Here is an 18,315-nt window from a genome sequence, read left to right as displayed (position 1 = left end):
GGCGGCGACCCCACCGGACGGAGATCCTTTTACGACCATCTGCTGGCTGACACCGTTTTTTTGGCAGTGAGGAGCCTCCTTCTTCTTCCGGATGGTGGTTGCAGATTGTGGGCCTGGTCATCGGCCTCGGCGGTCATGTTAGTGAATTCCCGGACTCAACATAGCTGCTGGGATCACCTCTCTCCGCCGTTGAAGGATGGTTTGGACTGGTGGATGGACATTGGGGAGAGAATGTTTTGTTCTCCCCCCCCCCAGACTGGCGGTGCGGGCTGGCGGTGTGAGGATCGACAGAGGCCTGGCCTGCCTGTTCCTTACTTCTTTTGTTGACAGGCAGGCACTACGGCTAGTTCCATACCTGATGGGAACTAAGATCTCCCTATGGATAATCCAGTGTGGACGGGACCGAACCGTGGTGGGAGGACGGTTTTGGACTGGTCAGCGACCACCTCACTGGTGTGGGAGACCAGTTGGGGTGGGCCTGGCTTAGGACTCCCCTTTTCTCTCTCTGCTCCAGTTAGACTCCTCAGCCGGAGTGAGAGGACGGCTGAGGTTGTCCCTTGGAATTCCATCTCAGGTGAGAGCTGAGATGGCTTTGCAGATTGAGAGTTATGCCCACTGGACCTCTTCTTTTTCCATCTTTGCACCATCAACGAACAATCCTTTGGCCATATTTACAACATCGGCCCTAAGAGACTATTCGAGCGCAATATGATCCATCGTTATTCCGAAGCGGACTTGTATGCCCTTAGGGCGGTTCCTGCCTCATGGGCGCGACCTGTCGCCTGTTTCCATACTCCCCTTAATGACGGGCCCAAGCTTTGGGACTCCGAGAGGTGGTTGGGCTTGGATAGGGGCCTCGAGTTAAGACGTGCTAAGAGGCCCCTGATCAGATTTTTAGCCGGTTATTTTAAGAGGTTAGGGAGGGGGAGGGAGGGGTGGGTGGGGAGGGAACCTGTAACCGGCACTCAGTCTGGACCTGTTAGAGGTCCTGACGGGACAGGGTCGGGGGAGGTGGCTGCTGGCGCTGGGAATGTGGGGGTGGGGCATCGAATCCCCACGGCGATAGGGTATGGCAGCAGGTGTTTGCGCGGAGGGTCATATCAACATCTGGGATCGCGCCCCCGCTATCTTCGAGCGGTGGCGCGCTCCGACCCTCCGGTTAGCACCCTCTTACCCGGGGATGAGGGTGATCAGGCCCCTGAGCTCAGGCTGGTCTATTTTAACGCTAGATCCGTAGTTAATAAAGCTCCCCTCATCCGTGACCTGATCGAGGAGGAATGTGTGGATCTAGCGTGCATCACGGAAACCTGGCTGGGCTCGGAGGGAGGGGTGCCTCTCACCGAGTTATGCCCGCCGGGTTTCCGGGTGCTGCACCAGCCACGGGCTCAGGGCAGGGGTGGTGGGGTGGCAGTGGTTATTCGGGAGACTTTGTGTCCCCGGGAGGCCACCATTGTCCAGATGGCCGGGAGTGAGTCCCTCCTCTTGAGGTGTGGTCCTCGGGTTCAGTTGGGCTTGTTGCTTACATACCTGGCGCCCAGCTGTGTGGCAACAGCCCTGCCCGAGCTGCTCGACACCCTCTCAGGGTTGGCGGTGGAGTTCCCCAGGCTTATAGTCCTGGGTGACTTCAACCTGCCATCACTGGGAGGGTCGTCGGAGTTAGCTCGGGAGTTCATGGCTTCCATGACAGCCATGGGCCTGACCCAGGTTATTGAGGGCCCGACTCATGAGGGGGATCACACTCTCGACCTGGTGTTCCTGTCTGGACAGTGGTTGGATGATCTGGGAGGGGGTTCTCCATCTATCACCCCTCTGTCATGGTCAGATCATCACCTCCTGAGGCTGGTTTTCCGTCATGCCATCCCCCGCCGCTGGGCGGCGGAGCCGACCAGGTGGTTCCGCCCCAGGCGCCTAATGGACCCAGATCGGTTCCAGAGGGCGCTTGGGCCTATACCTATCACCCTTACCCACAGCCCAGTCGATGCCCTGGTGGAGGCCTGGGAAACGGCAGCCACCAGGGCACTCGACTGCGTTGTACCCATGCGACCTCTGACCCGTCGCAGATCCCGTTGGGCCCCATGGTTCTCTGTGGAGCTCCGGGAGATGAAGCGTCGGAGACGAGGTCTAGAGAGCGGTTGGAGATCCAGCCGATCCGAATCCGACCGATTGCAGTTAAGAACCTTTATAAGGTCTTATATTGCGGCGATAAGGACGGCGAAGTCTAACTACTTTGCTGCCCTTATCGCGTCCGCAGATAATCGCCCGGCCGCCCTGTTTAGGGTGACTCGCTCCCTCCTTAATCAGGAGGTGAGAGAGGATCCCTTGCAGGGACGAGCCGAGGAGTTTAGTCATCATCTGGCGGACAAAATCGCTCGGATCCGGACCGGCTTGGACTCTGACTGGGCAGAGTCTAATGTGGAGGAATCAGGCGGTCTTGAGCACGTTATCTGGAATGAGTTCGACCCTGTTTCCCCTGATGATGTGGACAGGATCATGGGGAGACTGAGCACCACCACCTGTTTGTTGGATCCGTGCCCCTCCTGGCTAGCTTATGCGGCTCGGGAAGGAACACGAGGCTGGTTCCATGCAGTAATAACTGCTTCCTTGAAGGAGGGTGTCTTTCCTGCCACCCTGAAGGAGGCGGTGGTGAGACCCCTTCTCAAGAAGCCTGCTTTGGACCCGGCTGTTTTAAACAACTACCGTCCAGTCTCCAACCTTCACTTTCTGGCGAAGGTTGTTGAGAGCGTGGTGGCGCATCAGCTCCCTCTGTTCCTGGAGGAAACTGATTATCTGGACCCGTACCAATCGGGCTTCAGGCCCGGACACAGCACGGAGACGGCATTGGTCACGCTGGTGAATGATCTCTGGAGGGCTAGGGACAGGGGTTGCTCCTCTGTCCTGGTCCTATTAGATCTCTCAGCGGCGTTCGATACCATCGACCATGGTATCCTACTGCGGCGTCTCAGGGGGCTGGGAGTGGGAGGCACCGTTCTACGGTGGTTCTCCTACCTCCAGGGCCGCTCGCAGTCGGTGTTGACAGGAGGGCAGAGATCCGCCCCGAGGTCTCTCATTTGTGGAGTTCCTCAGGGGTCGGTGCTCTCGCCTCTCCTGTTCAACATCTATATGAAGCCGCTGGGCGAGATCATTCGTGGTTTTGGGGTGGGGTATCATCAGTACGCTGATGATACCCAACTTTTTCTTTCCACCCCGAACCAACCCAGTGATGCCCTCTCCGTGATGTCCCGGTGCCTGGAGGCGGTTCAGGTCTGGATGGGGAGAAACAGGCTTCGTCTCAATCCCGCCAAGACTGAGTGGCTGTGCATATCGGCATCTCGGGTTAACCAAGTTATCCCATCCTTAATGATGGGGGGTGAGGTATTACCCCCCGTCGATAGGGCTCGCAACTTGGGCGTCCTCCTGGATTCACGGCTCAATTTCGAAGACCATATAGGAGCCGTGACCAGGGGGGCTTTTGCTCAGGTTCGCCTGGTGCGCCAGTTGCGTCCCTATCTGGACCGAGACGCCCTACGCACAGTTACTCACGCGCTTGTGACCTCCCGTTTGGACTACTGTAACGCTCTCTACATGGGGCTGCCCTTGAAGACCACTCGGAGGCTTCAATTGGTGCAGAATGCGGCCGCGCGAGTTGTAATGGGGGTTTCCCGATACTCCCATGTAACACCTCTACTCCGTGAGCTGCATTGGCTTCCGGTTGCCCTCCGGGTGAAATTCAAGGTGCTGGTTATCACCTATAAAGCCCTACATGGCCTGGGTCTGGGATATCTGAGGGAACACCTGCTGCCAGCATCAAACGCCCTTCGCCCAGTGCGCTCCCACAGGGAGGGTCTGCTCAGGGTCCCGCCGGTAAGAGATTGCCGGCGGGTGACACCCAGGGATAGGGCCTTCTCGGTGGGAGCGCCTGCCCTCTGGAACCAGCTGCCGGTGGAACTGAGAACTGCCCCCGACCTCCGATCATTCCGCCGGGGCCTGAAGACCTGGCTCTTCGAGCTCTCGGGCCCAGACTGAGGAGAAATTTTTAATTGGGGTTCTTTTTAATTGAGTACAGGGTCAATTTAATATTTTTTAATTTGGTTCTTAACTTTTGTATTTTGGATTTTTAATTTCCTGTAAACTGCCCTGAGTCCTCAGGGAATAGGGCGGTATATAAATGTAACTAAATAAATAAATAAATAAATAATTTTTTTTAAAAAAAAGTAACTAGAAAAGGCTTTCTTGCACTGTTATAATGCTATTCCTAAAATCACCTATTTTTGTGTGAGAGCTCTTCAAGATACCTTGCCTTGGACTTCATATTTTTAATTAAAAGGCTGTTGAACAAATGGTGTAAAAATGCTTAAGAATTATTTTGTTTGGGTTTCTTAAGAGCCAGCAGAATCTCCTAAACCAGGGGTTCCCAACCAGGGGTGCGAAATGATATTCCAGGGGCTATGAAAACTTGGGTTCTCAAAATTATAGTTATATGCATAATTTGTTGCCATTATTTTGAACTTTTGTAAGGGGTGCAAGAATATATCAGAAGTGTTCTAGGGGTGCGGGGTAAAGAAAAGGTTGGGAGCCGCTATCCTAAACATACATGATCCTTCTTATATTATAGTATAATTCTACTACTGACTACTCCAAAGATCTGTTTATTCAATTTATAATTATGGTAGTCCATCAGAAAGGGTGTTCCAAGGAGCTAACAATATATTTTAAGAGTTAAAATTATAATGATAACATAAATTAAGTAATTAAAATGCAATAACAGGATACAAAAAGGATATTTTTTTAATAAATTAAAATTCATGTCAGTTGATCATAAATACCAACTGCCTATAGGAATAGACTATTTTTGTAGGATTTACTTGTTTGGTAGGAGATTGGATTTTGTAAGCTACCTAAAAATCTGCTGAAGCAGGCGATATTGAAATAAATACAAAATTCCAAAATACGGAGTTGTCTCCCATGGGGGCCATCTCTTGTGTTTTCATCAAGCATTCTCCAGGGATGGGACTAGAAAAAAGATGTGTCACAAATATCTTCAATCTCCATTTTAGTAGGATTTTGTTCTAGATAAGTCCATGTGTATTGATGGCTGTCATTTATACTTTAAATTTCCGCCCCCCACACCTAATGGTGTCTTAAATGCTTTGCATCACTCATCCAAACTGAGAATAGGGGCATGATAATAATGTTGATTATTATCAAATTATTCTAGCAAGTTTATTTTGTTTTCATTCTTCTAGACTTTAGAAGCTATAGATGTACACTGCTTTGGACATTTGCTATATGAAATGACATACGGGAGACCCCCAGATTCTATTCCAGTGGACAGCTTCCCTCCTGCACCATCCATGTCTGTAGGTCAGTGAATAACGTGGATCAGTGTTCATCTTATTTTAAACAGAAACCTGAATTATTCATGTAAGTTTATGTTAAGACTAAGATATAAGCCAAAGCAGATGAGAAAATAGAATCATCTCCTGATAGAATCATCAAGGGAACACCCCATGCATTGTATGCAGGAAGGTATAGGCTACGTGGATATTTCTCTGCAATGAAAAGCTAAATCTTTGGGCTGGTGGTAGGAGATGTGTGGGGGAAATTCTTAATCTGTTGCCCCCGGTTCCCTCCCACTATGTGATTGTAGCCTGAATCAGTATACAATTAAGTTTATCTTTTGCTAATTTAAAAGTCAATAAAGCCTCTGTGCCGAGTTCATAATCTGATTTTAAAAAGGTACTGTAAGGCCTATATATGTGAATGGTGCATTATGTCCAACTTTGTATTAGAATCTCTGTTTTCCTCCTCCTCTTCTCTTTCTAGTGACTGTTTTAGAATCTATTATTTCTCCTGAGGCCATGAAGAACGGTATGCCAAGTGTCTCCAGGCTGCTACAAATGCCGTAAGTCTCTAGTAATGAAGTAGAACACACAGATATTGAGAAATGATTTGAAGAAGAATGAAGCAGAAACCTAAACAGAATAGAAGAAGTCCTCAACTTACGACCACAATTGGGCCCAAAATTTATGTTGCTAAGCAAGGCAGTTATTAGGTGAATTTTGCCCCATTCTACTACATTTTTTCCCACAGTTGTTCAGCGTATCATTGCAGTTGCTAAGTGGATCATTTGGTTGTTAAGTGGATCTGGCTTTCCCCATTGACTTTGCTTGTCAGAAGCTGCTAGGGAGGTTACAAATGGTGATTGCACGATGCCGGGACAGCATAACTGTCATAAATACATGCCAGTTGCTAAGCTTCAAATTTTGATCACCTGACTACAAGGAAGCTGCAACAGTTGTAAATGTGAAAATCAATCCTATGTCTCTTTCAAAGGCATTGTAAGTTCGAACAGTCACTAAAAAAATGGTTATAAGTCAAGGACTACCTGTGTAGACTTTGCTTGAAGCTGTTGGTTAAACCCAGATGGTTTAACAAAATCATGTACCTACATGTCCAGTAAGTTTGTTTAAAAGAAGCAATTTAAGTCCAAGTGCAATTGTAGGATGGTTATGCTTTCTTCCAGGTGACTGTTGTTTTTTTTTAATTTCCGTTAGGTTATTCAGTGATGTTCTTCTAACAAATTCAGAAAAAGCACAGTTTAAGGTACAATTGAATGATATTATTTGGTTTGGGAATATGTTTTAGTCTAGCAATGCTTCACACAACATACGATTATTAGCTCATTGCTACCTCCACCAATTGTTCTAGATCGTTATGTCATTTTAGGTCACTTCCACATTAGGATTCTGCATCTGCTTCAAAGCAGCTCCAGATTTTGGTCATCTCAGGATCTGAGTAATTCTATACTGCTAAACTGACTTAATCCTACCCTAGTTACTATATATTTTTCTTTCATTTCTCCAACAATTTTTTACTTCCATAAAAATCATTCTACCTCTTTCTCTGTTTTAATTTAAGCTGTCCTTTGACAACATTCTTTAAAACTATATTTTTCTCCTTGTACACTTTATATAATGTAATTTCCTCTTTCTCCATTTTACACTTACGGGCACTTTTCTCATCAATTTCTCCCACTTTGTCATTCCATTCCACATCATTTTGTATATTTCCTAGTATAAAACTTCACACCTTCTATCACATTCTGTAAAAAAAATATTATCATTTTTGTCCCATGAAATTTCCATGCCCTCTTTCCATTTATTCTGTTGGGGGAGAAATTTATCTCCTACTACTTTTTCATACAAGACTTGTACTTTCATTTCCTGCAGTTTTTCTGCTTTCACTTTTTTTCACTGGTTTCCTTTTTTCCATGTGTTTCCTAAAGCCTGCTGTTAACGCTATCAAAAAATGAATAATGTGTCCCACAAAACTTCTCATCACACTGGTGTCTTCTAAGTCTGCCATGTATTCAGAACAAACAAATTTTATTCTAAATCATTCCTTTCTTTCAGTTTGGAGTTTCTAAACAGACTATAGTAATATTTTTTCACTCATTTCATAGAAACTGCCTCAGAGAGCCAGTTTGTCTAGTGGTTAAGGCACAAGGCTAGAAAACCGGAGACTCTGAGTTCAAGTCCTGCCTTAGCCATGGAAGCCAGCTGGATGACTGGGCCAGTCACTCTCTCCTAGCCCAACCCACCTCACAGGGTTGTTGTTGTGAGGAAAATAGGAAGAGGAAGGTGTGCTGGATATGTTCGCTGCCTTGAGTTATTTGTGAAGGTAATGAAGGCAGAGTATAAATACTCACTTTCACACATTCATTCATGTCAGAATGAATGAAAAGCTTTTTCCTTGGATCATAAAAGGTAAAGGTAAAGGTTCCCCCGCACATGTGTGCTAGTCGTTTCCGACTCTAGGGGCCGGTGCTCATCTCCGTTTCAAGGCCGAAGAGCCAGCACTTGTCCGAGGACGTCTCCGTGGTCATGTGGCCGGCATGACTAGACGCCAAAGGTGCACGGAACACTGTTATCTTCCCACCGCAGTGGGATCATATTTGTCTACAATGATGCACATTTTTTTAAAGCTCATATCTGGTTCTTCCGTTATATTCCTCACTAGAGTATAACATGGTATATCATCTTTCTGATTTCCTACCACATCTTGGTGGTTCCTATGTTCTAACATACATATTACCTATTTATTTTTAATTAAACCTACACTTTTACTTTCTTGCATGAATTCATCAACTATACAACACAAGATTTCATTCAGATCTATTTTACCCCTCTTTTACCATCACAGAAGAGACCCAACATATCTTTTTCTCCCCACTCTTTCATATGATAATTCATGCCCTTTACAATTCACTTTGCTTACATTCCAAGTTGCATTAAAGCATTTTACAAGGCATGAGCATCACGAGATGGTCCAAAATATTAAACTCTGGTATTCATTGTGACTTCAGTTAATTGAGAGTTTCACATAGCATGGTTCAAGTAAGACAGGAGGAATAGAATGGAATAAATGTTAACTTTACTCACAGCAAAAGTTACTATTTTTGGACTCATTAATAAACAACTGATTCTTCTGTTTACCTCAGTAAATATTTTCAGCACTCCCATATTTAGCACTTCTGCTTCTGATCTTGTTTCTCCATTCTTTGTGGAGAGAAAATCCTGCTGTGCATTATATTAATTAGGATAAATAGGAGGATTTGCTCTTTTTGCTACAGGGCTTCATTTGACTATTAATTAACATGAAAATTTCCATATGGGTGTCAGTTTCTATGATTGTAATTTTGAAAACTTTTCTCTCTATCAGATTCCAGCCAAGTTAAAAGAAACTTTAAGGATTGCCAAAGAATGTACAGAGAAGAGACTAGTAGAAGAACAGAAACTGGTAACTTATAAACTTTATTCTATGCTCCCCTGATTAACATTTGTAATATGCTGTAATGAGAAGCATAGCAATTAATATGTAAATATGAGTGTCTGTATTTTTATGGAGAGGCCTGTCCTCTGCTTAATGAAATAATGACAGCAGCATTAAACGACTGTTCTTGAGGACTCAGCTATTTGATTAAAAGAAAGAAAAGCCATTTTAGGAAGAAAAGTGACAGGATGAGCAGCTTAGGAATTTAATAGATAAATGAACAAACGAAGCAATAAATAAATGTACCAAAGGAGATTTAAGAAGATATTAGGGATTTCTGCATTTAAAATGTAGCATGCTTTGTCCTAAGTCCATGTTTTCCTTTTTCCACTGAAAGATTCATCAGCACAGAAGATTGACAAGAGCTCAATCACATCATGGTTCAGAAGAAGAGAAAAAAAGGAGGAAAATCTTGGCACGGAAAGTAAGCCCATGCCCAAATTAAAATAAATGCAACATATTTCCAACCAGTTTTTCCAATGACATTTTCTTAACAAATATTTAAACAATCCTGACATAGCCCTGCTATGTCAACTCTTCCCTGAAAGAATTTGAAGTATTGTAGGAAATTTGGAAAGCGAATTTCTTTTCTTCCAATATCTACTGAGAAAAAGCATATAGGTTTTTTGTGATAACCTGGGATTTAGATATTTAGATACTGCCGTTTCTCATTGATTTGCAATAATCTTATGTCACCTGTATGGTTTTCTTGAGATAAAGTTATATTTTGATTTTTGTGTGTGTAGAAATTCTCACCAAAAAGAAAAGGCATTTATATCCTGAAATGGCAGCTCTCAGTTCATATTAGTCATCTGTTAATATGGCATAAAAATGACAATAAAGATTATCTTATCTTATCTTATCTTATACCACATTATTCTGAGCCAAATTGGTACTCCTATAAAGAGTTTTCCATGAAAAAATCTGCAGTTGCGGGAAATTTTCTGCCCATGACATCTGTCCCTTTTCCATGTTATCTGCATGAGGAAACAGTTGTCAGTTATCAAATGTAATGATATGAGAAGGCTCGGACTCTGAAGTTTTAACACAGCTTTAATACTGATGATCTGCAACTGCAGTTAAACTTTGGGGTCCATTTACTATTCATAGTCTGCAAACCATACTTAATTGTACAGTAAATGCTAACTGAGTTAAAATTAAGTAAAATGGGATGGAATGGAATGGAATGCCAGGTTGAAATCAAGGATGGTTCTCATTGCTAGTGCTACCAATCAAAAGGCAAATCTATAATAATAATAATAATAATAATAATAATAATAATAATAATAATAATAATAATAATAATAATAATAATAATAATAATAAAAAAAAATGATGTTGGAAGGGACCTTGGAGGTCATCTAATCCAACCCCCTGCTCAGGCAGGAAACCCTATACCATTTCAGACAAATGGCTGGCCAGTCTCTTCTTAAAAACTTCCAGTGTTGGAGCATTCACCACTTCTGGAGGCAGGTTGTTCCACTGGTTAATTGTTCTAACTGTCAGGAAGTTTCTCCTTAGATCTAGGTTGCTTCTCTCCTTGATTAGTTTCCTTCCATTGCTTCTTGTCCTGCCTTCAGGTGCTTTGGAGAATAGCTTGACTCCCTCTGCTCTGTGGCAGCCCCTGAGATACTAGAACACTGCTATCATGTCCCCTCTAGTCCTTCTCTTCATTAAACTAGACATACCCAATTCCAGCAACCGTTCCTTGTATGTTTTAGCCTCCAGTATGACTTCCCTGTCATACTTTTCTTTCTGGTAAATAACAATCAGGAAAAAAAATGGGCAGGAAGCAAGAAAGGGCCACAAGTGGAAGATAGTTTAATTATCATTCTTAGGAAAGTTCTTGGCAGAAAAGGGAGTTGTGTAATAAAACCTTGTCCAGTGGCAACCTGGTGTATGAACAGCAATTTACCAAGCAAATGGAAGCTAACGAGTTTTTCTTTTCTTTCTGCTGTTTGAAGAAATCTAAGCGCTCAGCCTTTGAGAATGGAGAAGAACAGTTGATAAAATATAGCAACTCAAACAATTCAGGTAACTGAGTATGGTTTTCCTGTGATGCATGGCACTGACGGGTTCTTTTTTGTCCTAGGGATAGCCTGTGATCTCTCAGGGGTTTTGCCTGTGGTTCAGGCCATGGACTGGAGAAGCTTTCTTCGTAAGGATAGCTGCAATATTTAGGAATTCATAGTGTTTAGTCTTTCTTATTATGAAAATAAAGAGCAGGGCTTACTTACCACTGCCACCTTCCCAAAGGAGCGCCATCTCCTCCACTAGTTCCCATGGCAGCTATGCTCTGTCTGGGATGTGCTTGATCAATTATTAAATTTAGATTGTGCCCCTCACTTCTAATGGTTTGAATACTGGTGTGTGTACATGCGATTGCTAATCTCCATTCATAACATCTGATTTGGGCAATTTACCTCTTTGAGGCCAAGAGCTAAGCTGCTGTAAGTCAGGGTAGAGGAAAAGCAGCTACCATAAACATGTATTAGCGATCACATTTCCGGTCTCAGCTAGAGGGCAGAATCTTTGGTGGCAACTATATTATTGGGGGTTCCTTTTGGTCTCTAAAAATATGAATTGTGAAGATATGAATAGGACGGGTAGGCAACCTTGACTCTTTTATGACTCGTGGACTTCAACTCCCAGAATTCCTGAGCCAGCCATGCTGAGGGAAAAGGGAGAGGTTTCCAAGCGGAGCCATGCTGGTTCAGGAATTCTGGGAGTTGAAGTCCATGAGTCATAAAAGAGCCAAGGTTGCCTACCCCTGGAATAGGATACTATCTACATCAGGGGTCCTCAACCTATGGTCTGTGGCCCGGGACCGTGGGCTCTTAGCCAGCGGGCAGCAGAAATGGCTGGCTGGTGTGCACATACGTGGGCGTGCATTTCCCCCCACTCGCGCTAGCGCCCATGGCCCTATTTGCGCATGTGCATGGGAATGAACGGGAATGCTAGCATGGGGCCTGTTTGTGCATGCACACCAGTATTGAAGCTGCTCTCCTTCCTTCCAGTCCTTGAGCCCAGAAAGGTTGGGGACCTCTGATCTACGTGCTTTGTGCCGGAGTACAAACCCAACCAGTGCTGGACCTGTCCAAATGTGACAGCCAAACGTGAGGTGACATCAGTTGAGAGAAAACCCTTCAGAATGCTGTTAACCATTCTGAGTGCAGAGCTAATTCGCCCCCTGTGGTCCACCCTGGATAGCATGAGAGATCATGAACCAAATGGACTAGCAATCATAGACAACCAAACAACTACTCTATACTAACATTGTAGTCTCCTGGTTAAAGTACCATCACTATATGCTAAATAAATAAACAATTGCCAATTGTATCCTGGATCCCTGCCCATTGTGGCTGCTTCCAGAAATGCATGGAGACGTAACGCCTGGATCCTGGAGGTTGTCAGTGTCCCTTTGTAAGAGACAAAGCTATTAGCAGACTTAAAATTCCCTACTGGGACTGGGAATTGAAGATCTTGGATTGGAGGCACGTTTCTGCAGTGTTTATGTTCCTTCTTCAATGTGTAGTTTAAATTTGGTGTGGTGGAGGTTGAGAAGTCAGCCCAGTGTGCTTTATTGTATGGGATGCAGTAGAGGTCAATCCTCTTTCATCTGCCTTTTAACATCTGTATGAAATTGTTGGGGCCGGTCAACTGACTGGAGTGCTATCTTGAGTATACTGATGCCCCCTTCAGGCTGGAGGGAAGATGCTATTGATGTTCTTGTACAGAGCTTGGAGTCTATGTAGGTCTGGATGGAGAGAACAAGCTAAAGCTAGGCAAAATTACTATTTGTGGAGCACTGTTTTTTTTACCCCCTTTGGACAAACAGGCACTACCTATGAAGGAGACGATTAGCAGTTTAGGATCTTCCTGGATTCACAGGTCTTAATGAAACAGCAATTAGAGTCCATAACTAGAAGGGCCCATGCCCAGCTTCAGCTGGTGTGTCATTTGGGGTCTTATATGGTGTAGGAGTACTTATCTTGCTACTAGCCAGATAAAGTATTGCAGTGTTAGCAATACGTGGGACTCAGAAATTACAACTGGCCCACAGTATATCAACAGATTCCTAGTGTTGGGAACATATAACAACAGTACTAATGTCCTGCAAGGAACCAAGAATGATAGGATGAATTGCACAGAATAGTTTCTTTATTGCTGCTGTTCACCTATAGACAGGAATCTTGCCCGACTAAAGTACACTCTGCATAACAATGAGCTAAATGTTATGAAGGTTTTACGGAGGATTCCTTCTGAGCATCTTTCTGCATACCAAGGACTCAAGGCTGATTTAACTTTTTGTTTTTTGAGAAAGAGCCCCCTTCTTCTTGCAAGCCAGCTGCAGAATCTTATCATACCTTGCAAAGCAATCTCCTGTGACCTGGATTGACCCAATTTACAAGAGCATCAAGGGAGAAACTATTTCTGATTTTAGCGGTATATAAATTCAGCAAATGACTCTATACGTATGTATAGTTTGGCCCCGAAGCCCCTTTTATATTACTACTTTGGGAGATGCTCTTTAGTTTGGAAGACTCTCACTAAAAAAATAGATGTTGAAACTGAAATTACCTTCATGCTAATTATGAATATTTCTTATCCAGCAGGGTCTGGGACAAGTTCCCCTCTAACATCACCTTCCTCTCCTGTTCCTCCTCCTACAGCAGGTGAGTTGAAGAATGTATCCTGCATGCTCATCTAACTTCTAATGTGCTACCTTGTCCTTCATGGGTCATGAAATCGCGTTGGCTGTAAAAATGAAACTAAATAAAAAGGGGTTTTTTCTCTCTCTCATAATGAAGGGAAATATTTCCATGTTCTAGTACATCCATTTATTTTTTGAAGTGTTCTTGCTGCATACTTTGTATTAACCTAATCTGTTTCCCTTGTAAGTTTTAAAAAGAATCCATATGTGTCAAACTGGGTCGATCAAAATGAGTAACACGTAGTGCCACCTAGACTCCACCTGGATGCTCTGGTTTTGTCTTTTGTGTGCAATAAGACTAATAATTTATTCCCTGAGTTTCAACAGTACACACACCCGTTGTTTGGCATGTCAACAGAAGAACAACATGGAAAAGAAATAAATCTAGAAACTTGGGCAGTTGGTTTCTAGCAAAAGGATCCAGGGAGTTTGAAGCTGCTTTTTCCCGCAGTGGCAATAGCAGGTTCTAGTTCAGTAGTTGCAAGTGTAGTGATTGAGAGATTGAACTATAAATCAGAAAAGCTTGTCTGTGCCATAAGGCAGCTTTAGTAAGCCACCTTTTGTTCTTCCTTTGTAATATGAGGCTCAGAGTTCTGAGCTGTTACATAGAAGAGTTTCAAGAAGTACAAAAGATGTTTGAGGCTCTTTAAAGATTCTACACCTGTATAGAACACAAGTGTATCTGAGTAAAAATATGGTTTTCATCCTTTGGTATCTCACAGACTGTGTGAGATGCTATTGAATTGTATGTGCTATTTCAGCTATTGCCAGGAAGTTGTTTTTTTTTTTAAAGTAGCAAAGACTAAAGGGGTTATTTCTTATATAGGTGTAAAAGAGCAGTTATGCATCTTGCAGTAACGAGGAATCTACAAAGATTCTAGGTCCCTTTAAAGCAGTTGTAGACCTTTGTGTTTTCACAATAGCAACTTTGGGTGGCTGAGCTATTTGTTTTAAATTCAAATGTAGCTAAAATTGTTGCAAAGTAGACAGAACACCTGTCTTAAACCTCTTCCCAGCATATGAATGCCAGGGCCTGTAAAGGAAATATTGGATGGTTTTATTCATTTATTCAATTTATATGTCTGCCTACTGGATAGAGAACTTGGGGGTGAGGGCGGGGTGGAGCAAGTTGGGATTTGTTGGGACCAATTGTTGGGACCCTGAGAGATGGCCGGGAAAGGCCAGGGGCTCTCGATATAAACCTAATAAGAGGCCCCTGGTTAATTTTTTAGCTAAATTTTTTAGGGGGTTGGGGAGGGGGGTGGGGGGTAGTGGTTGCCTGGCGGTGGGGGGTAGCCAAACAACTTTGTTGCAGGCCAGGCCTGGGTCTGACGGCGTTCGGGGGGAGCGGGTTGTGGTTACATCTGGGGCTCTTGAGCGGGTCGTGGGACTACCAATTCCCACGACGGGGAAAGGCAGCAGGCGGATAGACAGGGGGCCATATCGTTACCGGGAGGGCCGTCTCCGCTGTCTTCAAGCGGTGAGGCGCTCCGACCCTCTGGTTCTTCCCCGAGGTCCCGGGAGCGGGGATGTGCAGCCTCCTGAGCTCCGGCTGGTGTACCTGAATGCCAGGTCCGTGGTTAATAAAGCTCCCCTCGTTAGGGATTTAGTTGAGGGTGAGCATGCGGACCTGGCTTGCATCACGGAGACTTGGTTGGGCCCAGAGGGTGGGGTCCCTTTGGTTGACCTCTGCCCACCAGGTTTCCGGGTGCTACACCGGCCACGAGCTCAAGGTAGGGGTGGGGGAGTGGCGGTTACCATTAGGGAGACCTTATGTCCGCGGGAGGCCACCGTTTCTCAGATAGTCGGGTGTGAGTCTCTCTTCATGAGATTTGGTCCTGGGGCGCAGTTGGGCTTGCTGCTGGTGTACATTTCGCCTAGTCTCACAGCGGCAGCCCTGCCCGAGCTGCTCGATATCCTCTCGGGTTTGGTGGTTGAGTTTCCCAAACTTATAGTTTTGGGAGACTTCAATCTACCATCCCTGGGAGGTTCATCTGAGCTAGCTCGGGAGTTCATGGCTTCCATGGCGGCCATGGACCTGACGCAAGTAATTTCAGAGCCAACTCATGAGGGAGGCCACACCCTTGACCTGATTTTTTTATCTAGACGGTGGTTGGATGATCTAGGTGGGGGCTCTCCATTTATTATGCCCCTGTCATGGACCGATCATCATCTCCTGCGGCTGGTCTTCCGCTTTGCCACCCCCCGCCGTGGGGGTACGGAGCCAATTAGATGGTACCGCCCCAGACGCTTAATGGATCCTGATAGATTCCAAGCGGCGCTGGGGTCCCCACCTGCCTCCACTGCTCACAGCTCGGCTGATGCCTTAGTGGAAGCCTGGGGAAGGGCAGCCACTGAGGCACTTGACCGGGTTGTACCCTTGCGGCCCCTGACCCGGCGCAGATCCCAGCGAGCTCCATGGTTTTCCGCGGAGCTCCGGGAGATGAAGCGCCGGAAACGGGGCCTAGAGAGCTGCTGGAGGTCTAGCCGATCCGAACCCGACCGGTTGCGGTTAAGAACCTATATTAGGTCTTATCTCGCAGCGATGAGGGTGGCGAGGTGTAATTACTTCTCCACCCTCATCGCGTCCGCAGATAATCGCCCGGCCGCCTTGTTTAGGGTGACTCGCTCACTTCTCAATCAGGAGGTGAGGGAGGATCCCTTGCAAGGTCGTGCCGAGGAATTTAGTCATCATCTGTCGGATAAAATCGCTCGGATTCGGACCGGTTTGGACTCCAGCTGGGCAGAGTCAGGCGATCAGGACACGGGCGGTCTTGTCAATGTTATCTGGGAAGAGTTTGATTCTGTGACCCCTGATGAAGTGGACAGGATTATGGGGAGGCTGAGCTCCTCCACATGTTTGTTGGACCCGTGCCCTTCCTGGCTGGTTTATGCAGCTAGGGAGAGGACACGAGGCTGGCTCCAGGCGGTTATATCTGCTTCTTTGAGTGAGGGTTATTTCCCCACCGTCTTGAAGGAGGCGGTGGTGAGACCTCTCCTCAAGAAGCCTGCCCTGGACCCAGCCGTTTTGAACAACTTTCGTCCAGTCTCCAACCTTCGCTTTCTTGCGAAGGTTGTTGAGAGTGTGGTGGCGCATCAGCTCCCTCTGGTCCTGGATGAAGCGGATTATCTGGACCCCTACCAATCGGGTTTCAGGCCCGGGTACAGCACGGAGACGGCATTGGTCGCTCTGGTGAATGATCTCTGGAGGGCGCGGGATAGGGGACATTCCTCTGTCCTAGTCCTATTAGACCTCTCAGCGGCTTTCGATACCATCGACCATGGTATCTTGCTGCGGCGTCTCAGGGGATTGGGAGTGGGAGGCACAGTTCTTCAGTGGTTCTCCTCCTATCTCCTGGGACGCTCGGAGTCGGTGTTGGCAGGGGGGCAGAGATCGGCCCCTAGGTCTCTCGTTTGTGGAGTTCCTCAGGGGTCGGTTCTCTCGCCTCTCCTGTTCAACATCTATATGAAACCGCTGGGTGAGATCATTCGTGGTTTTGGAGTTGGGTATCATCAGTATGCCGATGATACCCAACTTTTCTTTTCGACCCCAAACCACCCCAGTGATGCCCTCGCCGTGATGTCCCGTTGCCTGGAGGCGGTTCGGGTCTGGATGGGGAGGAACAGACTTCAGCTCAACCCTGACAAGACTGAGTGGCTGTGCATTCCGGCATCCCGGGACATTCCAAATGTTCCATCTCTTTCTATGGGGGGTGAGCTCTTACCCCCCGTGGATAGGGCTCGCAACTTGGGAGTCCTTCTAGATTCACGGCTTACTTTGGAAGAGCATATAGTGGCCGTGACTAGGGGGGCTTTCGCCCAGGTTCGCCTGGTGCGCCAGTTGCGGCCCTATCTGAACCGGGATGCCCTGTGTACAGTCACTCATGCGCTCGTGACCTCTCGCCTTGACTACTGTAATGCTCTCTACATGGGGCTTCCCTTGAAGACCACTCGGAGGCTCCAACTGGTACAGAATGCGGCCGCGAGAGTTGTCTTGGGAGTTTCCCGGTACTCCCATGTTACACCTTTGCTCCGCGAGCTGCATTGGTTACCAGTTGTCTTTCGGGTGAGGTTCAAGGTGTTGGTCACGATCTTTAAGGCCCTACATGGCATGGGTCCGGGTTACCTCAGGGACCACCTGCTGCCGGCATCGACTCCCCTCCGCCCTGTGCGTTCCCACAGAGAGGGCCTCCTCAGGGTGCCGCCAGTCAGGGAATGTCGACTGGTGGCCCCCAGGGGGAGGGCCTTCTCTGTGGGGGCTCCGGCTTTATGGAATCAATTGCCGGTGGAGCTCCGGATGGCACCAGACCTTCGAACTTTCCGTCGGGGCCTGAAGACCCATCTGTTCGAATTAGCTGGTCTGGCCTGATGGGGGATTATGGGCTTTTAATTGTTTTTAATCTGTACTTCTGTTTTAATTGGGCATGGATTTAATTCTTTTTAATTTTTGTATAGTGTTTCTTATGTATGCCCTGTGAACCGCCCTGAGTCCCACCAAGGAGAAGGGCGGTATATAAATCAAATAAACTATAACTATAACTATAAGTTAAAAACAACAGTAAAAAAGATTACTAAAAACTAAAACTTATCAAATCTGGCCAGCATGCTTATCTATATCAGTTGCTCACCCAATAGCCCAGACCAAATGTGATTGAATTAAATTGGGAAGAGGGTATTTTTTTCAAATTTCCCCTTCTCTTCATTAAAGGAGATTGCTGAGTTCTGTCCTGTTTCTTCTGTGGGGCAAAAGGACCCACATCTTTGCCCTT

The 18,315-nt window shown here is 46.0% G+C and overlaps 1 protein-coding gene across 7 annotated transcripts in view; it reads left to right on the top strand.

Annotated features, from left to right (window-relative positions):
* Positions 1–18,315, top strand: part of PXK (PX domain containing serine/threonine kinase like) — a 59,682-nt gene that overhangs the window by 31,487 nt on the left and 9,880 nt on the right. For 4 of the 7 annotated variants that reach the window (XM_081320043.1, XM_081320048.1, XM_081320047.1 and 1 more), the window contains 7 exons: positions 5,244–5,361; positions 5,824–5,902; positions 6,555–6,603; positions 8,722–8,799; positions 9,170–9,256; positions 10,797–10,866; positions 13,446–13,508. In XM_081320043.1, the coding sequence (XP_081176169.1) occupies positions 5,244–5,361; positions 5,824–5,902; positions 6,555–6,603; positions 8,722–8,799; positions 9,170–9,256; positions 10,797–10,866; positions 13,446–13,508 (544 nt within the window). Of the gene's footprint in view, positions 1–5,243; positions 5,362–5,823; positions 5,903–6,554; positions 6,604–8,721; positions 8,800–9,169; positions 9,257–10,796; positions 10,867–10,924; positions 10,991–13,445; positions 13,509–18,315 lie in introns of all 7 variants that reach the window. The other 3 variants (XM_081320044.1, XM_081320046.1, XR_014025431.1) reach the window with 2 other exon arrangements.

Source organism: Vipera berus (assembly GCF_964194415.1).
Source record: "Vipera berus genome assembly, chromosome: 2".
NCBI classification, from domain to species: Eukaryota; Metazoa; Chordata; class Lepidosauria; order Squamata; family Viperidae; genus Vipera; species Vipera berus.
This window is presented reverse-complemented; position numbering and strand designations above follow the sequence as displayed.